General features: G+C 30.0%; 1 protein-coding gene across 1 annotated transcript; it reads right to left on the bottom strand.

Moving 5' to 3' along the window:
* Positions 1 to 2,249: 2,249 nt before the first annotated feature.
* On the bottom strand, positions 2,250 to 19,345 carry lin-52 (DREAM core complex component lin-52). Its single transcript, XM_067274008.1, has 6 exons — positions 19,276 to 19,345; positions 3,544 to 3,618; positions 3,112 to 3,146; positions 2,963 to 3,038; positions 2,783 to 2,866; positions 2,250 to 2,704 (listed from the first exon to the last, which is right to left on the bottom strand). Exons 1-6 carry the CDS (start codon positions 19,289 to 19,291, stop codon positions 2,640 to 2,642), a joined length of 351 nt encoding a protein of 116 aa, XP_067130109.1. The 5' UTR covers positions 19,292 to 19,345; the 3' UTR covers positions 2,250 to 2,639.
* Between the last annotated feature and the right edge of the window lie 4,560 nt (positions 19,346 to 23,905).

Genomic DNA, 23,905 nt, shown 5'->3' with positions numbered 1-23,905 from the left:
GTAGTGACTTCACTCTTTTTTCCTCTTTCTCTCTCCAACAACCTTGTCAGTCACGGGATTTAATCTTCTTACCTAGATAAGAATCACAATTAATGTTTTTTTATCGCGTTGATGTGTGAAATTCCTTTCTGCGAGGGTCTAAACTCCGATTTCTGATAGCTCGACCCTTCTTTTCAACTAAGAATTCCGATTTTACTATGAGATAAGCGTGATATATTGTAAAGGTGTCCCATCTTTGCAAAAAATCAGCGAGAAAGGGGGATTTATAACCGAAAAAAACATGAAGAAAAGCGGGCGTGCTAAAACTAAACCCCGATATAAGCAATAATTCCCATAGTTAACCATAAAATATAAGTTAATCGATGGTGAAAAATGGAAGAAATGAGTGTAACCATTGCTACCAAGTGACAAAATGGATCTAAAATGTGTTATTCCCGGAGAGTTTCTAGTGTTAATTTATTTCTCTCTCTTGGAAAACAAAGCATAACTTTGTAAGCGTATTTTCTAAATTATCGGCGCCCTTATCGACGACTTATCTAAGTGTTAAAGTGAGTAACTGAAAAGGAATTCGAACCGAAGACGATAAAAAAAACCATAATAATAATAATAATAAAACACGCTTGATAAACCTTCAAACAAAGTGCAGAAAAAAAAAATGTTGAATCATAAATATTTGTATGGGAGATGCAAATTTTCATTAAAGCAATGCGTATCCCTCAAAACTGTTATTCTTCTACTTGGCGTCGTCTGACATTTGGGATAATTTTCAACTTTGTTTTAATTAAGTCCACAACATTTACTCCCCGTTGTCTTGTACTTCTCTCTCTTCTCTTTAATGGAATAGACGGAAGAGACGACTAAACCCTTTACTCACTCTCTGATTAACAACTAGACGTGAAGCTCATACAACCCAGTGTATGCTGGGACTTAATGGGAGCGGCTCCTTTGACGACGACTCGATATACAAAGTTTTCACAAAACTCGACCATTACGTCAATTTGTTGATGTGCATTCGCTTCATTTATCATTTTTTTCTATTTTTGTTACAAATTGCCTTTTTTTCCCTTTCTTCTCCTACATTTTTTTTTCCTTTCCTCCTCTTCCTTTTCATGAAATAACTGCGCTTCCTTTCATAAACATCTGTTGCCTAAATGTGATTTTTATTCAATTTCCTTGCTGAGATTTGGTTTCTATGTTTAATTTAAAAAAGAAGAAAAAAACTTTTATATCTTTTGTTAGTAAATTGTATAAATAAATGATTTCTGTATTTAATTTTAGCTTCTTTCACTTCGAAAAAATATATTTTATAACGTTTAAATCATTTTAAATTCAGTAAAATAAACAAATTTATACTTTTTAAAACTTATTTTATAAGTATAATTCGTTAAAACTTCAAGTGCAAAATCATTTTTTTTTAATTAAAAATTAATTCATAGCTTAACACATTAACAAATCTAATCATTATTTAAAATTCTTTAGTATAAAAAGAAAATTTATATATTTTTATAATATTCTTGTCATTTAACAGTTAATAAATCATGAACTTAAGTGGTTAATTTAATTGGAGATTTATCCTAAAAGTGATGCTGTGTGTAAATATACAAAATGGGCGAAGAATGACTTCCTTCGCTGTCAACTTTTAACCTTTAAACCAATTCTGTTTACTTTACGGAAGGCTTATATTAATTATTGTTGGCAAGTAGGAACAGAATGATGAACATACGTCAAGAGTAATTATAGTTGTTATTTATCATCTCCTGACATTCCTATCTGGTTATTGATGATGTTTTATCAAAACCACCGATTTTTATCTGTAAACTGAGTGCGATTAGACACATGGGGCCTCTTTTATAACCCTATGATCCCCATAATTATATAATTGCAACGACACAACGATCTGTTTGAAAACCGCATAAATCCCCTAACCTTATTATTAATTGTGCATGCGACCCAACACCGAAGTATAATGTAAATATGGAGTTAGCACACCTGTTTTTGGGTGTCACCTAAAGTGCAGGTGGCTTTGGATGTCCAGTGCATCTGTTACTTCCTGCCACAGTTTTATTATGACTTTACAAACGAAAATGTACATAATAGCTTAGTATTGTTCCTAATAATGATTTGCCAAAAAGCTATAAAAAAGTATAACTTTGTCTGTCTGTCTTATCGATTGACAATTTTGTAGGGAATTATTTCCGAAAATTAAGGGCTGTAACTCCTACAATTCTAGATAAAATAACAAGCAGATCTATAAATGGAAGCTGTGAAAATTTTATTATGCTTCTTCTAGCTTACAAGTCACATGCAAACAATTGCACACCTTGACAAACATAAAAATTTAAGTAACTGTTTAAAGCATGCAAATCTGCTATCAAGTTATAAATATTGATGCCGGCTAAAGGAAAAGATCATCACAGAACTGGAGACAACATCAAAATTTTTAAAACTTTTTCTCTTTTTTTACTCATTCAAAAAATGTACATGTGACATTGCATTCCAAACATGCAATACATACATTCTGAATGTGTTCTTATCATCTTTACATATTTATATTTTAATTTTATACATTTAAAATATAATAATTTGAGAAAAATAATAATAATAATATAACCTCAAGGTGCAATGGCATTTAATCAAATTCATTTTCTCCTTCTGGGTGCTTTTTCTAATATGTTTAAAAACTTTCCCCTTGTCATTTCATGAGCTGAAAATGACAATGAAGATAGTTTAGTTACGCTATATGCTTATTGCTATGTAAGACTTAGTTTAAAGTTTAATTTACCTTCTTCTAAACCAAGTTGATATGCTAAATTCTGTAAATCCTTAACTTTTTCTAACAATGCTGCCGCCGTTAGACTTCCAAATCCTGTTTAATAGTAGTATATGTATAAATTAATTGTATTTAATACCTCCTACATACATAAATTCAATAAATGTAACCTCACAAGTGCAACTCACACACCTTGTAACATGTTAACATCTTCTTGATCCAAGTCTTTTAACCACTCTGGCTGATTATTATCTACAGATGTGGTTGGCTATAAAGAAAATTGAGCTATTAAACTATTCAAATGTCTTTAAAATTTTAGGAGAGCATAAAAATAAACTTACTGAAGCTATTGCAACAAATTCCAGCACACCAGGAACTAAAAATATGACAATTTAGTATATAATATACTTTAAAAATTGCTAATTATTATTATTATTATTAACAAAAGATATTAGCATTAAATTCTTATTATAATCCAAATACACTTGGCAAATTACAAAATTTTGGGTTTTGTATACGTTAAACATTCAAAAATATACTCCAGATGATATGCCAAATTATCAGGCTAAGTTAGTAATTCCCAATAATTCAGCATATCATTTGACTTTACTCAAAAATCAAGTTTTTTGGAGTTATTTATTAAATTATATTTTTAAACAACAACTAAAGTTAAAAACAATTTAACGGATTGTAAGCTTTGGTAAATTTTTTTAAATAATTATCCTAAACAAAATTCGTTAAACAATAGTATAGAAATTAACTTTTAAACTCACTCTGTTCAGGCCATAACTCGGGAGAAGATCTGTCTAGGATCTTTTCTTGACTCAGCAAGCATGGTTCTAATGTTTCTGAAATTCAAAATATATATATATAATATAATATATATAACATCAACAGAAATTTAAAAATCTGGAAGCCACTAAAAGAAATGTTTAGTTATATAAATCAGTTATGGCTGGTGTAATCTAGTACGAGCAGAAACAGCAAATGGATAGCACTGTCATATCATACATTTGTTCATAAATGTTTATATTAAGAGCATAGTGGAAGCCAGTAATTTGAACATCTGATTATTCAAAACGAGAATGTCGCAGCTTCCCGAGGGAATTAATGCATTTCCAGTATGTAAATGTAGTTCTTAATAATAGTCTCTAATATATATTTTTGCAATTTAGTTAATTTAATTTCATTAAAAGAGGGAAAAAGACATTTTTTTTTTAATTTAGATATACAAAAGTAAAATTTAAGAATTAATTAGTTAATTAAATTCTATTAATTACAGCTTAAAAGTTAGTTTTAAAAATAATGCTGAAAGTAGAATAAAAAGGATTCAAATGCTGATATATTATACATACTAAAATGACAAATTTCCTCCAGCATCAGAATTGCTGCTTAATCAGAGAGTAATAATACTATACTAGTATTAGAATTGCAAATAGCTTGACATGATAAACCTGCATTGTCAGGTACTCCCATAAGCATAAATCTACAACATTGATATTGGAAATCTTAGTACTTGATTGCATCCACCTCTTGTTGGTCACTTATCCTTTGCTAAATGGATCCAACATCAGCTGCTTTTACAAATAAGCTTCTTATGTACTGTATTAATAAAGTTTCTCAAATATTATAGACTTGGCTTGAAGACAACAGATTAGAATGTTTGAATATTTATAAATCAAAATTTTTCTTCATTTCTAAAGCTATTTTGTTGAATATTTTAGCATAAGATTATGACATATGTAATAATTAACTTCAATGAGTAAATAATAATTACGATTTTAATCTTAACCACGGACAAATGATAAAAATGATTAGAATTATTATACTGTAAAATGAAACTGTGGTCGATATTTAAATTTGTAAGTAGATTATATGCATTTGGTAGGCTGGTTTAACATATTTATTGTCGAACAAAAACACACAGCTCTCGGTCAGATTCATTCCGACAATAAGTGAATTTATTTATTTTTTTTTTTGGATGCTTAACTGAATCCATTTATCATCCACTCTGACATTTTTCTTTATTTTCATTCTTGTTTTATGACAGATCATTATATAACTACTTATAATTTCAGAGAGTCTTTGGATAATTTGATAAATCCATTTTTAACTAAACACAGCTGGTTTACTTCTATAAATATGAAATTTAGAGATCTAAAGTATATATATTTTTTCTGTTTTTATTCCATATATAAAGTAAAAAAAAATGCATGCTGGCAGTTTTTTATTAAAAGGAAATTATTTTCTTAACAGAATACAAGAGAGAAAGCACTTAAACTCTAACCAAAACCACACAGCTTTGAGAATTGGGATATTCACTTGAATAATTAAGAATGTAACATTCTTAACACATTAAATAATTACGTTCTCAGAATGAATTTAACATAATTAAAGAAAACAATTACCAAAGTGCACATTTTTCAATATTAAGTTTTGGAAACTGATTATTCTAAAATGAAAACATTCGGAATAATTTATCTTTTGAAGATCTTCCAAATTTGATTACTGAAAACAGAAATTCATCAATGACAAAATATTTTGATATTACTTGAAATATCTTTAAAATTTTGACATTCTTAACCCACTTTAAGTTTTGTTTATTTATAAATTGTGCATTGATTAAAAAAAATGAAAACCAGTTTCTTTCTAAAATTTTAAATAAATTACTAAACAAATTTTTTTTCTAGTATGAAATGCTTTATTCGGTTTTTTTTTTAATCTAGTAACATATATAAATATCATAATCTAATATATAAAAATATGAAAATATTCAAGAAAACTGCAGTCATTACTAGAGGAAGGCAGATTATCCGGACTTTTTCCACAATGGTGTTTACATTGATCGTAATAGCAATAACTAGAAGCAATATGTCTTAATTAATATGTATAAATCCATTTGATAATCCAAAACCGTGTCGTAATTCTTCTTTGTTGCTTAAACACTATGTAGTGTAATAAATTTGAACACTTGGCATTCTTTCATCTTTATTTAGTTCAGTTGATACATGTTTTAAATTACACGTTTTGGGTGTAACATGCCCCTCTTCAGCCAACTTGGAATTTTTTATAAACTGGGCTCTATTAGATGAGTACATATGTATACGGCTGTGAATGTAAAGTTCCGTACTGCCAGTATACTTACCCTTTAATTGTGTTGGCCCGAAAAGAATAATAATGAAGATATACAATAATAAATGTGTAAGCTATATACATATGTACTCATCTAATAGAGCCCAGTTTCTAAAAAGTCCTGAGCTGGCTGAAGAGGAGCATGTTATACCGAAAACGAGTAATTTAAAATGCGTATCAACTGAACTAAAATGAAGATGAAAGAATGCCAAGTGTTCGAATTTATTACACTACATAGTGTTTAAGCAACAAAAAAAAAATGTATAAATCTGTAAAATTTACTATTTTTGACTGTTCTATGCAATTTCCAGTTTTAAGACCTAAAGCAATAGAACTCAAGTTTCATTCTCACTTTATGCATGCACTTGATCTCGTGCTGCTGCCACAAAATGCTATGGTAAATGGCTACTCAAAGTGCAAACAAAAACATGCAAAGAAAGTCATTTAGCTGTGAACATAACAGGTAAAGATCACGCAAAAGAGTTTCAAGACAAAGAAATGCACAAAAGTGGAAACCCTCTTTTCTGCAAGTATTGTCACAACAGCATTGATTACATTAGAAAACAAACAATAGAAGATCATTATCTACATCAAATCTTGGTGAAATAAGTCTGTTTTTACTGGAAATGGAAGAATAATAAAATTTTTCCACATATTTCACATACCTCCAGTCAAAGTATATATAATTCTTATTGTAATCACTTTAAGGCAAGCCTATCTATGCTGACAATGATAACTAACTACATTATGCAGTTTAAATAAATAAGGCTATAATTGGTGAAAGTTGCAATTTTAGACTCTAAAATTAAAAGGATACCCAACTCGTACCACCTTATATAAGCAGCCTTGTTTAATAGAATCTAACTAATGTTTTCGATCGTGTTTAACGACCTTCTTCAGGTTAGAACATCGAAAAAAATCGAACATAAGAACGTTTAGCAGTAACGACCGCTCGTTTGGAACGTTTTAAGAAGAACATTTAAATAGGATCGCGTGCGCCATCTCTACGTCGATGAGTATTAAATAATACAATACAAGAGAATAATGTAAAGATAGATAACAAACAGTGAACAAGAATAATAATAATATATGCCTCGTGGGGATATTGAAAATAAAATACTAACAGAAGAATATGGTGCGTGCTGAACATCTCATATACCGAGGGAAGGGTAGGGGCTGTGCGGAGACTGACCGGCAGGTTCAGCGTAAGCTTCTGCAAATCTGCCTTTCTGGCGTTTACGTGTCGCCTGAGCGCCAGGCCGTAGATATTTTACTAGCCTCTCGGAAGTTTATGGATTGCCCTTTCTGGCTAGCTTTGTAGATATGCCATGCCCCTGTATAACGTAGGTGCTTTATGTTAGAATAATATACAAAGGAGTCCCACTTAGTACCAACTGTTAAGAGCTGATAAAGACCCCCCGGACACTAATTCCCTCCCGGGAGTTTACAAAATCCCAATTACGGACGCACGGAGGCAGAATAAATTATTTTACATTGGTGCCACCAGAAGATCACTCAAGGAAAGGCTAGCGGAACATCAGAGAAACATAAGAAACGAACAGCCTTGCACAGCGCTGGCGACTTATGTCCTAGCAGATCCCCAGGAAGTCCAAGCCGAATGGGCCCAAGCAAGACTAATACAAACAGTTCGTAACATAAAGCACCTACGTTATACAGGGGCATGGCATATCTACAAAGCTAGCCAGAAAGGGCAATCCATAAACTTCCGAGAGGCTAGTAAAATATCTACGGCCTGGCGCTCAGGCGACACGTAAACGCCAGAAAGGCGGATTTGCAGAAGCTTACGCTGAACCTGCCGGTCAGTCTCCGCACAGCCCCTACCCTTCCCTCGGTATATGAGATGTTCAGCACGCACCATATTCTTCTGTTAGTATTTTATTTTCAATATCCCCACGAGGCATATATTATTATTATTATTGTTCACTGTTTGTTATCTATCTTTACATTATTCTCTTGTATTGTATTATTTAATACTCATCGACGTAGAGATGGCGCACGCTATCCTATTTAAATGTTCTTCTTAAAACGTTCCAAACGAGCGGTCGTTACTGCTAAACGTTCTTATGTTCGATTTTTTTCGATGTTCTAACCTGAAGAAGGTCGTTAAACACGATCGAAAACGTTAGTTAGATTCTATTAAACAAGGCTGCTTATATAAGGTGGTACGAGTTGGGTATTGATAAGTCACGCAGTCAAAGATGAGTTAAAAGGATACGTTAAACAATTAATAGATGTATAACTCAATATTTTCTTAATTATGATTATTATTTTGTTGATTTGTTTTGTGAAACCGTGTCTTGTTCTATAATTTAGACTTGATAAACACTAATGTTGTGTGTTTTTTCTTCAAAGACACTTGGCAAGTTTTCTATCAGATATCTTTATTCATTCTCGTTGACAAGAATGAATAAAGATATCTGATAGAAAACTTGCCAAGTGTCTTTGAAGAAAAAACACACAACATTAGTGTTTATCAAGTCTAAATGATTATTATTATTAATTAATAGTAATTTATGTAATTTAAACAAACAATGATTACAACAATTAACATTTAAAGCAATGGTTGAAATATAACAATAACTAATAATGATTATGCATTATAAAAAACACTCGAGACCAATAGTGTAACAGCTTAAAAATACCTATATAGAGTTTGGTTACTGTTACTCTCTCTTTGTATAAATAAGCATGTTTACCCAAAGACATCAATAACCAAACCCTGATTACAGTAAGATAACTTTTGTAAGTGTATTTTAACTTTTCGGATTTGCTCTGATAATATAAAATGAGTGATATCAATATCAATGACTACAATAAGCAGATTATACTGTATTATGAATGAATAGCATAATTGTTAAGAAACAAAGTAAATACAATCGAACTTCCAATAGTCACCTTTAAACGTGGCTACTTTTTTCAGGAATGTCTCTTTTTGAAACATACAAAATAACCACCAAACAATAGCTGTTTTTTATGTTTCCATCAGTGGCTGTTTAGATTTTTTACATGCTTCAAGTATATGTGAACACGTATACAGTGTGTGTACACACACACACACACACACGTTCGTTTCCAATAATGGCTAGATATTAAAGAATTTTTCTTATATTTATATAAAAATTCCAATACAAAGAAAAGAGAAACGTTGTTAAAAATACAATATATAATTTTTGTGTTAAATAGAGGCAATGCTATAACTCATTTACTGGATACATAATAATATAAAATCACAGATCTTGCTGGAAAATCAATTATAATTTCTTATATAAAGTAATTTTACTTTTTTTTTGTTTAAACTTCTTCAAATATCTGAACTGATACTAAGCTATATTGCTTCTCAAAATGATTATGATAATGTAACTTTCTTGCCATTAAATATAGAGCAAATGAACCAGAAGTAAATGGAAAAATAATGCTATGAGATAGTTAAGTACAAGAGAAGAATACATAATCATCATATGTAATCTCTTGATTTCAGATAGTTTCTAGACACAAGCAATGCTCTGACTGAAAGATTAGCAACAATAAATTACAACAACAATTAATTGTATTTCATAATTTCATTGATTGAAAATTTCTTGGTACATTTAAATGCTAAATAAATAACTTTTTAAAATTGACTTATAGTCAATTTAAAAAGTTTTAAATATAACTAGAATTTATATTAAAAACAAAACTCAACTATCAAAATCATAAATTGATGTCTTGTAATTTAAAATTCAAATCTATTCTAAATATACAAAATGCTTAGCTTAAAATCACAAAAAACAAACAACCAAAAAGATATATAGAAATAGCTGCACTGGAAATCAATGAATTATCATAAAATTTTTGTTATGAATAATCTATATTGAGAACAACTGGGCAGTCTAAAAGCAACTAGGGTAAAACAGAGAGTGCAGCAATGGAAATCAATGAACCATGGATGAAGCAAGGAGGTTTGAACTCTCTTGTATACATATATATAATATTCAATATTACTTTTAAACAATTCATATTAAATCAATCCTTCATAATGTATTTTAATCAGTAATACCTTTTTAATATATTTTTTATGTAGCATTTTCAGATTATTAGTTTTTTAAACATCTGCAATTTTCTGGTATGTTGTTATTTATTTTTACTGTTTCCACCACATGAGCACTAAAGGTGGGTTTTTTTTTAACAGGCTCACAACGGAAGAGCCGAGAGACAGGACCCAACATATCAGGGTTAGACCACCCTAAAAAAGTCCCAGGGTTTTTTGACCCATCTGTATTTGCTTTTGTGTCTTCCAGAGTGGTAGGCTGATACCTTAACTGCTCAGCCATCTAGCCTTCATTATGTTACTACTGGGAGATGGTATAATAGATGAGAAACACTATTAAATTATTGATGAGCTTCATTATGTCACACAACTAATTGACAGATACTATTAATAATAATATTTTTTCATTAATAATTTTAAATTAAAAATAAACTAACACGCAATTCAATATTCAATTGTTTAATACTTTCAAATTCTTTAATTAAATTCTATTGTTTAAAAACAGAATTCTATAATCACTAAACATCAAGGATTTGACTTCTTGAATTTGAGCCAATTAAATTATATTAATGATCTTAAATATAGTTAAAATTTATAATATTAATCTGCCCTCACTCTATATTAAAGGAATTAAAAATATTTTAATTACATACATCGATACAAGAAGCGGATCCAATAGGAAGCATATTAAATCATAAAATGTATCCCCGAGGCTAAAATTTGTATATTAATCCCTTCATTAATAAACTTTCCCCAATTACTTGTTTCTAATTGACTATGCTGACATCGTAATGAATGATATACATGACAGCAACAAATAATCCATCTGTTTGGATAACTAAATTTGAATATCTTGATTTTAAAAACACATATTCCAAACACATACATCTTAATTCATGGTATTAATCATGCTACGTCCATTTGAGTATGATGTTATTATGGAAATTGATATTTTAATCAATTTTAAGATCTTCATATTCTTATGTAATGACAACCGACTCGTTTAAATATGGTAACAGTAGATAACCTGTCATTTAATACAATTGAAAGTTATAATACAGTAATCTCTTGTTTATAAAAATTTTATTATTATTATTATTAAATAGGATTAAGCAAATAACAATTAATAAATACAGAAATATTATAAAAATTAATTTAATGCATAATGGTTTATAGCAAAGTACATTTACTGAATTTTTGTTAAAGCATTTTAAATTATTACAACAGAGAAATGGCAAGATGTTTAGCAAATATGAAAATATATTCTAAAAATAAATTTAAAAAAAATTTGTACAGAAATTTATTACATTCATGATAAACTAATAACTAAATTAAGCCTTAGAGTAGCAGTTATTATAGTACAAAGCTATTTACAATTTAAAACATATTACATTTATAATTTTGTACACAAAGTGCACCAGAAAATTTTTCATGTTTTAGTGTGTCACATGCCAAAAAAGTTAGAGAACCACTGGATTAAAGTAACAAAAAATAATTACATTTAATAATAAATTGCTACACACTAAAAAACTATCTAAATCATTAGATATTTATATAACTTTGCATGTTTTTAAGTGTTTTATCTGAAGAAAGCATCAAACCCTCTAAAATTTTTCATATATACAAGTAACTTAATGCAAAACTCCAACATAATTTAAATTTAAATGTTTTTAATGAATGAATTGATTAATTTTCAATCAACTCCTTAATGCAATACTCACAAAACATATAACTTCAATTAGTAATTTCTTTTGCCTGATTTAACATTTTTGAAATCTTCAGAAAATAATTAAATACAGTAATACATTATTAAAGAGTCAACATAAAATGAGTAAACAGTTAAAGCTTAATAAGTTTTGAGGTTCGTGGCTAATCATCAGGAATTTTCAAGATTCTGTCTTTAGAATCCTTTCTCTGCAAGAATTTCTGCAAAGAAAATCAAAGAAAACAAACAGAAGTCGTAAAGTACACTGCTATTTGTTCTTTCATATTCAATTTTGTTTTCCTGTTTCATTTATAAATAATTCCTACATAAAAGGCGGTTTTTTTTTTAAAGTGGAATTTTAAATTTCAGAATCAGTAAACTAGGCAACTAGTCGAAGTGAAGCCAATTTCATTTGGTGAGCAATAAAAATTTTCAATTCTAGTCTAACCAATTATTAAAAATGTTTATAGATACTTATAAACTTTATTTCAAGTTATCAGCATAAAAAATTTAAATATTAATTATAATCTATAAGCATTTTTATAAATTACTGAAGTAATTACTATTATTTATATACAACTATACATTATAGCTTTGAGAAAGACTAAAAAATAATACTGTTCAAAAAAAATATATCTGCTACAAAGTTCTTTTGTGCTTTTATCCAAGCTTAGCACGAATCTAAGTTTATCGTGTGCAGAATACAGAACATCTTACAGAGTGAATCAGATCTACTGTAGTTGATAAACCTTGAACAAAAGTGCCAAAAGTGCTCTTGTAAACAGCCAGATTGCATTTCCTTTATTACCTTAAAAGGTATTGTATTTATTTAATATAATAGAAATGAAATTAATTTCATGTTCGACTAAATTATGTAAAACTAGAGAAACTTTTTAAAATTTTTATCTTATTTTGCTATTTTTTATATTCTTGTTGATCAATATTAGAAATGTTCAAATAAAATCTCTCTATATTTCAAAATCATATATTGAAATCCTTGAAATCTACTACTTACTCTTCTTTCATAGTAAAAATTTAACTGATAATAAATAAAGTGTACAATAGACACATCATCTACACTCCCTACAAATATAGATTTATTTCTTGAAAGATGAAAGCTTCTAGAATCAGCTTGATTATTATCTTTGAGAATATACAATAAATTTTAATCAGGGATTTCTGACCCTATTTTGCATAGTGAGCCCTTTCTAAAATTAAATCTAATTCACCAACCTCTTTCTATTGATATGATATAAAAATAAACAACAAAAGAATGAAATAAAATATCAACTAGAAATTAATAACATTTTTTTTATTAAACACGCATGATAACAATTGATATTTTATTATATTTCTAAATACTGTATACTACATTTGTCCACCAACCCCCCAAATGATCTATAGTAATTTACCAATCCCTCAACTCAGATAAATCAATTAACCCCTCAGGGGCTGATAGCAACCAGATTGGGAATCCCTGGATTTTAATCATATAAGTAAAGCAGTTATCAACATTTTTTTAAAAAAATACAAAATAAAATAAATTTCATATGCAAATATTTATCACAGTTTCTAGTAATATCATAATTCTCTTTGGATCATATTAATGCTTCATACTTCATAAATTAAAAATTTCATTTGCTTGTTTAGTTAAGTTATGACAATGCAACATTTGGGTGATCTGCCTAGGGGGAATGCCTTCCAGGAGGTCTTTTTAAAGGTAACTGGCCCCTATTCAGATTGTTACAGATGTGGAGAAAACACAAACTCCACACGACCAGCCCGTCCTGACTAGGTGCTAACTCACGACTGAACTTCCAGTGTTTGGGGAACAGAACCGGTGGGCCAAAAATTTTATAAGAAACGTCTAGCATTAAACATTCAAAATCACTAAAACCCAACAAGATAAGTTTATTAAACTAACATTTTTGGTTTTTTAAGTCTGTCTTCTAATTGAATTTGCATATAAATTATTTTATTAAAACTTATTCTTATTACATTTGAAAGATTTATTTATTTTTCATTTACATTTCCCCTCATTTTTAACTCTTTCTACCATGTGGGCACTAAGAGGACTATTTTCCCACACCCATTGTGAGTTTGGCCAGGCCCATAATACAACTGGGTAGTGAGGGATGGAGCCCAATATATCCTGGACAGACTGCCCATCATTGTTCCTGTAGATACTCTCCTAGATTTAATCCCAGATCCCCACAAGAGTAGATTCGGCTTAAGAATCTTGGCTATCAAGTCAGATTTATTTATTTAATTAAATTTAATTAAAATTTATTCAGAATAATGTAAGTATTCAGTATTTAACACTATTATTTACAGCTACTTATAAAATCCAAGATCTATTTCTCTTATTAATCTATCTTTAATGAGGTATTTTGAATACGTTTTCATCTATCAATTTGTTATTGTGTTAAAATCTTAAAATATGATATAAAAAAACTATCTAATCTAGGTATTAGCATAAATTTTTACACTTAAAATTTACTATTTTAATGCTACTACTTTTTAGGATAATAATCTAAAAATATGATTATTATACTGATAAAGCCAATAAAAAATCAATTTATTACAGTATAAAATTATTTGATTTTCCTGTCAAGCATTAAATGTCACGCACAGAATACAGCTTTACAGAGGAAGATTATGGAGGCAACTGTTTTTAACATTTAAAAAATTAGAGCTTAATTGTTTTTAATATAATTTTTTTCCTGCATTAGTTAAAAATTATATACTTACTCTATGAAATTATGATCTCTGGATAAGACTATTCTTTAGAAAATCCAACACCGGGATGACAGATAAATTTCTTTTGCAATAAAATAGATTCCTACTGGGTTTACAAATTCAATTTTTTATAGTATCACTATAAAAAACTTATAGGCAAAAAAAGATGACTGGACAAAATTCAAATTGAAGAATCATAAAAAAAAATGGCTCTAACAGAATTTCTTTTTTTTAACATTCTGAAATTTAAACTGAAATATTTGACAGATAAAAAGAAAAAATATTTCAAAGTTATAAGAAAGATTCATCCTAAGAACTCGCTTACAAAACATCCAGTAAATAATTTATTTTAAAAAATACATTATTTTTTCATTCCATTTGTTAAAAATATAATGAAACTAAGTAAAAATTACTCTTAATGTGATTTGTAAAAATTATAATAAATGATAGTAGTTTATAATCACGGTATAAATAAAGAAATCGTGGCTTGTTTCGGAAGTCAACATGATGTAATTATCTTTGGCTTAATCTATAATTTAGCATAGAATACATACAATTATCATAAGCTGTTGAGTGTGGGATTTTAAGCTTAAAATGGTCAGATTGTGACCAATGACAAGTTTTTGTTTAATAAATGTTGGCTTCTTGAAACCAGCATGAAGTTCTTTATTTACTTACAAAGATGGTGTCAAGTTTTATCACTGTTTATAATTATAGCTATGTTTGCATTTTTTATTTCTAGAATTGTAAATCTTAAAAATATTTTTCAACTTTTCAATTTTCTAAATACTTTTTATTAAGATATTGTCATTATATTAAAACATACATTACATATAAAATTATTTTTTCATTGAAATCATTTTCATTGCATATTACAACCTTAATTACGATCAGTAAGTAGAACATCGAGAAATTCTCAAGAATTAATTACGTAAAAAATTGTTTCAATTTATTAAGCAGATAAATTCTTTTACGTTAAACATAAAACTTAGAATTTTCAATAATATGACAGGAAACAATATCCTGCTATCAAACAACTTTCTACATCATTAACATAGATTGGATCAACAATATATTAATGTCACTATCGGATGGTATCAGTTCACCATTACTATGGTAAATTAAATGGTCAAATCATTACAATGAATTATTATAGAATCTTAAAATCTGTCACATTGATTTCACAGATTATTGAAAACTAACAAATATCAGCTGTTCAAATATAATACATTCTCTTTGTTCCATTAATTTTAAAAATGATAATGTTGATGATTTATCTTATAATCTTTGAGAAACTGTATACTATATTGTATACAATGTGTATTATACTATATAGTGTATAGTCAAACAGTGGCTCTTCTAGACCCTTACTGTGACTATAAGTATATTTACACAATTTCCTTTTAAAAACTTGAAACATATTACTTACACAGAGTTTCTGTAAGTTTTTAGACTATTACGTAGTGCGACATACACACGGGTTGTAACCATAACACACAACCTGAATACTCAGGTATGTTCAAATGAATTGAATTTTATTTAAACTACAACTGTCTCAACTATAAATCTTCAAACCTTCTATCAGTAAGTAGTGAAGGAGCAACATTGATATGTATTTATCAATAGATAAAAAGAAAAGAAATTAATTTACTATAAACTTATTTTCTCGAAGTTTATGATAGCCTTTCTTACATACCTACCCAAACATATGCATTCTTAACCTAACATAACAGAGATATTTACTATAGAATACTGATAACTGTAGTGTTTTAATTATATATATATAAAATTCTGTTCCAATAGAGAATGTGGATCTAGCATATTTCTGATAGGTGATATGTGACTCCTATCAAGACAAGGTTTGGCCATTCAATATATAGTATAATGTATATGTATATATACAGGGTCTTCAAAAGAGCTACCATTTTTAAATTACTGTAATTATGCTAATTGTTGTCTGAGAAGTATGTGATGAACTGTACATCAATTGATAAAGTAAATGTCTGAGTTTCATCTACCATCTGCATTCAAACATCTTTGTCTACTGCCTCTAGGAGGTACCATGAACGAAAATAGCAACTCTGAAACAGAGAATGGTTCTGTGTTCTGTAGTTTGTAAACTCAGAATCCCTCCTCATTGTGGAACAAGGATGTTTGCTTTATGTGGTGGATCATTTTGAAATTGTCACGGCATATGATGCATACTTTTAGGTAATAATTAGCATAATTACAGAAATTAAAATGTGGCATTCTTTTTGAAAGACCCTATACATTTCTATACATACATACATATCTTAATATTTAAAGTGAAATAAAATATAGTTTCACATGTTAATTGTATCTTATAATTGAAAGTAAATATACACGTACTCCTCACTTTATGACCAAGTTCAATTCCGACGACAATGTCGTTAAGTGAATTGGTCGACAAGCGAGGAGCTTGCGCCGGGAATCTAGGATTGTTGTAAAATTATACAAATTATGCAACAAACTTCAAATTTATTCATAAAAAGACTATTATAGTACGCTTAGTGCGCATGTCACCATTCGCCACTGATCAACACTCAAGCCGAGAAAGGGGATTCCCCAAATTGCAGATCAAAACTCAATTGGTCGTAAGTGCGAGTGGTCGTTAAGCAGATAGGTCGTAAAGTGAGGAGTACCTGTATTGTGTAGTACTAATGATTTAATTATTCTAATAATTTTATAAATATATTGTGAATAAATACCTTTTTTTAAAAACTCTTTCTTCCCTTTGGGCACTTAGAAGGCTTTTTTCTTGCCCACCATGAGTTCAGCCAGATCCACAATGGAACAGAAAAGTAATGCAGAATGGGGCCAACATTTCCAGGACACACTCACAAAAATTCCTGGAGAATTTCTCTCCTGGATTCAATTCCTGTGTGTTAGGTTGATGTCAACCATCTTAGTCATCTGACCATCCAAAGCTTCATGGCTTTATCAGCTGATAGTAGAGCCAAGAAATTTTGAAAATGCTTATGTAATAAATTATGAATTCATTTAAATTAAAGCCTGTTTATGTTCATGTTTAATTTTAATTAGTTAATAAAGATGTTGTAAAATGCCATTGTTTCCAATTGCTTACAATGTTGCAACAATCAAGATTAAGGAATTTTCGTTTAATTTGTTGACAATTCATTTACCATTATTCTATCAAATTCTTCAGTTTGTGAGTAAATCCTTCTTGTGCTTTGTACATTTTCATTGTTTACTTTTTACATCACCATCAAGAATTTAATAACAAATTTAAGAATTGAAGAAAATAATTCAGAATTGTTTATAGCAGTATTACAGCTTCAGAAATGTGTATAATTGCAGAAGAGAACTTATAAACTTCTTCTAATTTTGTGTAATAAAATAAACTGATCAAATTTTGGTATGGCCAATATAAGACACCCAGCACCTCCCTCCTGTACCTGCACCTACACCCAATCCTTCTTACTGCCAGCTTGCATTTATCATAAAAATAGATAAACCACAATTTAATGGTAAACAGCAAATTCAAAAACCATACAATTTTATTTTTATTAATTTAGTTTATATATGTTGATAGGATTCTCTACATACTTTTCAGAGGAATGTAACTTTTAAAGCAGTGGTTACTTGCAAAATTTGTAAAACTACACACAGCCATACTGTAGTTTTATTTTTAAAACAAAACAGGATCCTAAAGAGAGATTCTTCAAAATATGGGACATTTTTCTGGGAAATCCTGGAATACATGAAATTTCAGTTTCCCAAAAAACTGTCAGGTCAAACTATACAACAGTGATCTAAAAATAAAGTCTATGGACTACTAGTTATAAGCAGAATGACCAAGTCATTTTACTAAAATACAATTCTATTCTGCTCAACCATAGTTAATCAGAAAAGAACATTAATGTAAGAGATATACGCACATGGCATCTCTTAACACTGCGGCACACTAAGTTACCGCAGCATTTTTTTACCTTTTTCTCGTCACAGACCAATAAAATTATAAATAATTTTATGCAGATCAAGTAATTATGACTACAAATTATGCTTACGTATACTCGTCCAGGGTTACGTTACGTAACAAAGTATGTACAGTAACTCTAGATTACTATTTAAATGACATCTGTAATTGAGCTTCAGTAGTCAAATATTTTTCTGCAGACCAGTGGTTGAAAAACACTGGGTTACAAAACAAATAAAATATTTCAACATGCAATTATTTAGGGTGATATTTACAAGAAGCAGAAGCAAACGAGTATTCTATGATTTGTCTGCAACTCAATTTAAGTCCGACTCGGATCAATAACTTTGAGAATAGATGCCTTACAATATAAGACATCTAACGACTTTAAATAAAATGGTTTTAGAAACTTATTCATTGTAATTACATAAGAGACATCTAAAAGTTAAATAATAGGTACAATTACACTTCTGAATGAGACGGTTGAATCTTACCAGAGCTGTATAGGAGCAAAAAGTGAACGGAACCATACACGTGACCGTCTGCTCGTGCAGGGGGGTCTATAATTCTGGGGGTGGCAAATCCCTCCTTCAGTTCACATCTTACCTCACCATCTTTTGCTTTAACTTAATAAATTTGTATTGTTTAACGTTACAATGATTTAATTTATCGATTATCAAACGTTTAAACGTTAATATAAGAAAAAAACAAGCTTAAAATTGTGAAAAATAAAGCAAAAATGTGATTAAATACTTAACCCTAAAAAACCAAACGAGAATCGTCCAGTCTCGTGCAAAACTGATTTATGGTAGAAAAATCACGCACAGGAGCTGGTATTAATAACACGGCGCGCATAAATCGACATAATAAACAAACATTCGTTACTTTCAAACGAAAATTCTTTCAAACAAAACAAAATTTACCTCCACCAGACGACATCTTGGAATCGTCACGTGACGCCTACGTCCGTACGCCATCTGGCGAGGAGAGTTGTAAATTATATTAAAAACAAAACAGGCGATAATTTTTTGTTTTTTTAAATAAAAATTTTTTGGAAAAAATTTTAACGGCTTGGATTAAACTAGTTTAGACTAGAATTAAACACGCCAGATAAATCTCTTTTATAGATTTTAAGATCGCGGCGATAGAACATGAGCCGTGACGAGTGATGTCTTATCAACATCTAGCAGAGACGCTGGAGTGGATGAGGATGCGACTCTCATCGTGTGAAAGCTGTTATTGCGCTTTCGATTTTCTGCGATTTATTCCGAAATATCACATTCCTGTAACGATAAAAGATCCTAATTCGATAATTTGTACAAAATTCTATAATTTTTACGTACAGGACGTGTACAGGGTGGCCCAAATGTCAGTTAACCATGCTTCTGTCGGGTACGATATTCGAAAAACTCGAATTCTTATGATTAAAAAAGTTTCAATTCGATAATTTATACGCAATTCTATAAATTCTACGTTCGGTATATCAGTCGTGAATATACAGGATGGTTTAAAAGTCAGTTTAGGCCATCCTGTATATTCTGTCTTGCGTAAATCGAGTTTGAACTTGTGTGTTTTTTATGAACTTCCCAATAGTGACAACCTCTAAACGGCGGCCGTTTTTTAAGGAACATTTCTTGTTGAGATGCGTACAAAATAACCTCCGAACAACGTCTATTTTTTACGTTCCTGTCAGTGGCCGTTATTTACAGGTTTGTCAACATGTGATTAATTATTAGAAAGAGGAATTTAGTCTTTATGCTGGTTAACTAACTTTTGGATCACCCTGTACTCTCGTTACTATAAAAATATTAAAGAAAATTTAATATCTTTGCACGAAATCGATCACAAATTTTACTCTTTATTGTTGTTATACGAGACTAGATTTATTTCAAAATAAAATAATCTACGTCTGTCTGTCACGCTTTATAGCGTGGAAAATGGCAAATAAATTTGTATATAAGAGAAATTATGCAGGAAATTATTGATTATAACTTGCGTTCATGCTAGAAATTACGTCGAAAGATCGTTTGAAATGTTTCTTTGTTATTATTTTTTGAAAAAAAAACGAACAAAAAAAAAAAAGAAAATAAACTATACGCGGCGCGACTGGTCGTATTCGTCACGTCATCCGACGACGCGCCGAGCGCATGCAATGATAAATTTTTTAATTTCAGTCTTAAAAAAAGACACTTATATTAACGAAATTAAATTAATATAAATTATTTAAAGTTTTTCTAAGTTTTATTTATTACTTTCAACAGACTAATAAATAAACAATTAATGTTAACAGAATAGGACAAGCGATGCGCCATTCGTAGCGGCGCGGCGCGTCACTTATAGACAAGTAAATAAAAAATTCCTATTTTAAAATACAGTACAGTAGAATTTTTAAAACATATTTGGAAGAATTTTTTAGCTCTAATATCACCAATAAAGTATATTTTTTGCTATTTAATCACGTTAAAAAGCAGGTCGTTTCCTATATAATCACTTAAAATTGCGAACTTTTTCTTATACATTCATTTAAAGAATAAGGCTTTTCCCTATATAATCCTTCAAAAACCAGAACTTTCTTATATAAATCACTTAAAATTCGGGTATTTCCTCTGAAAAATCCGTACTAATCACTTAAAAATCAGGGCTTTTCCCCGTACAATCATTTCTTAAAAACAGGAATTTCCCTGTATTCAGAAATTTCCCCTCATAAACACTTAAAAATCACGACTTTTTAAAATATAGAAAGTGTTTAAAAGCACGATTTTATAACAATTCTTTCGTGTTTTCTCCTGTCTATTTAATAACAGAACTGAGATTTACGAACCCAACTTAACCGTAACGAGATCCTTATGTCCGTATTGACAAGTTATTTGCTTGCTAAATGAATACAATTGACAATGAAGATCTATAGGTGGAAAGATAAGGCTCGTGTCTGAAGGGAGTCATAAAACAACAAGGATGAAGTCGATGCTTTCCACCAAAATTGAGATTGGATAAACCTAATCTTGTCTCGGTACGTCCATCACCTCCAGTGCAGATAGGAGGTTGACAGCTACTTTTGAACCTTCTAAATTCTCTCTTTCGATCGAATGCAAACTCCTTCCTCCTTCTCCTCCTCCTCCTTCTCCTTCTTCTTCCCCATCGACTCGACTTTTAATTTCGTGCGAGTGCTTTAATTAACGCTTTGCAAAAATTTACTTAAATCACCTTAAATTGTCTTACAGATCGCTATCGTTTTGTAACTTTAAATAATAATTTTGCTTAAAATTATTTTCGAGATCGTTTAATTTATTAGTTTTAATAATTTAAAGAAGCTAATTGCGAGGGGTGTTTCGTGCTCAGAGATAAAATTTAACTTAAACTTCTAAAATTATCAATTTGGTGGAGTAAACTTTGTAATTCGCTTCGATTTATAAATCTGTAATCATTTTGGGGCCTAAAAACGAAGCTGAGGCCTATGGAGTGAAGACTATTCAAGGATGAGGCCTTGCTAAGGTTATCCTTAAATGTTATATACACATAAACTTTGTATAAACTTTTAAAAAAGCAACTGAATTTCATAATTTACACGTAAATCTTGTAAAAAAAACAAAGAAAATTGAGCTAGTAAGGACACTTCACGCGCTAAATCATCGTAGCGTGATGGCATCAGAGGCATCTTTGCTCTCTTTATTCTCACCTTTGCCAGTCTCTCACTATCCTCGACAGAGGAGAACTCACATACAAACACACACAGCGGCCCTTTAGAAAAGTGCAAAAGTTCTATCAAGCGTCCCGTAAAACAAAATTTCCGCTAGCTCTTAAGTGCCTCCATCCCTTCGACCATAAACTCAAATATTTATATACTGTATTAAATTTAATTGAATCTCTGTAAATTCGAGTGTATCTTCTTGTATACATTTCACAGCTTTACAGTCTTAAAAGACATTCCTGTACATCCCCAAGAGATTCGACTTTATCTATTGGTAGCTCCTTTCCAATTCGGCCTGGTCCTAGCATCGTTTCGCTCGGATGGTTCCTGATAACGTCGCCTTTTTCCTCATAAGTCCACGTGCTGTCCGGTCTTAACACTGGTCAGCGGTAGTGTTTACTGCACCCAGCCACTATAGGTACAAAGTATAGAAGTGGATAGTAGCAGCGATAAATACTTGGCTTCGGACACAACTTACCCCCTCGTAAATAACATCGTATAACGTCATCTTGACGTATAATAACGTCATATAAAAGTGAGGTTGATAGTTCGATAGCAAAGTATAAACTCAAGAAATGATTTATGTATAAGTTAATATCGTCTATTTTAATCATAAACGGGAATTTTTTTATGTTCTACCGGTGTTTAAAATGCTTAAAATTTAATTATATTTTTAATGCTGTTGTCGGGAGGGTGATTAAAAATAAAGTTTTATTGTCGCGTCGCGTCGCGTCGCTCAAGCGAGGCGAAGTGGTTACGACGCGTTTGTAATGGTGTGTGATTGAGTTATAAGGTTTACGAGTCGCAAATTTAATTACAAATATTATTATTTTTATTGTTTATTTTATACAGAAAAGTTTTTTGGGGTGCTCAAAAAAATATTCGCCTTATAGAAAATCTTTAAAAATTTTCAAATATAAAGGTTATTCTGTACGTATATGTCAGAATCTTATTGATTTTACAAAGTAAATCAAATTTTTTATTGTCGAAATTTATTTTTAATGTTATAATAAAAATTTATATTTATAGTCGCGTCACTTCACAAAGCGGCGCGACGCGCTTTCACGATTAAAGTTTTAAAATTTGTATTATCTAACAGTTTATTAACATTTTTATTACTCCGAGGTTAGTTATTACGAATTATAATATATGAGGACTTTCTCCACCAAATAATTATAAACTTAAGCTTCTTTAGCTTATACCTAAACCAGGATCTAATTATAAATTAGTTGAGATTTAACAGTTTCTACCTAAATCAGAGGCTCTTGGACCCTCGAATTTACAATTATATAGGATTTTTTTTTAGTCTATAAAATATTCGAGCTCCACAACTCTCTTTTCTCTTCTTAGAAATCATGTTTCTTCTTATCTTCTTACTACTTTCTTAACTCTCTTATTCTCTTCCTTACAACTCTCATCTTTCTTATTCTCTTCTTCTCTTCTCATTCGCCATGCAACTCTCTCTTCTTGTCATTCTTTTCCTTACAACTCTCTCAACTTTTTTATTCTCTTTTCTTGTTGTCTCCTTACAACTTTCTCTTTTCATTCGCTTCCTTACAACTCTTATTCTCTTATTTTTCCCCTTAACCCTCTTATTTTTCCCCTATAACGTACCTTATTTTTTTCGTTGTTTTCCTCTTAGTATTTTCCCTACAACTCTCTTATCCTCTTTTTTATTCTTTACCTTCTTCAACTCGTCGCCTTCTTACAACGATTTAATTCCATAATTTAACTTAAAAACTTACAAAACTCAACTAAAATAAAATATATATATTTTTCTACAAAACTTTACCGAGAACCTCCAATGAGTATAATTTGCTAACATTTATACAAAAATAAACGAGGCCTTTCACGCCTGATTAATT

Source organism: Centruroides vittatus, unplaced genomic scaffold, assembly GCF_030686945.1.
Source record: "Centruroides vittatus isolate TY-2023 unplaced genomic scaffold, ASM3068694v2 contig_502, whole genome shotgun sequence".
NCBI lineage: Eukaryota > Metazoa > Arthropoda > Arachnida > Scorpiones > Buthidae > Centruroides > Centruroides vittatus.
The sequence above is the reverse complement of the archived record's forward strand: the minus strand, read 5'-3'. Positions and strand labels throughout refer to the sequence as shown.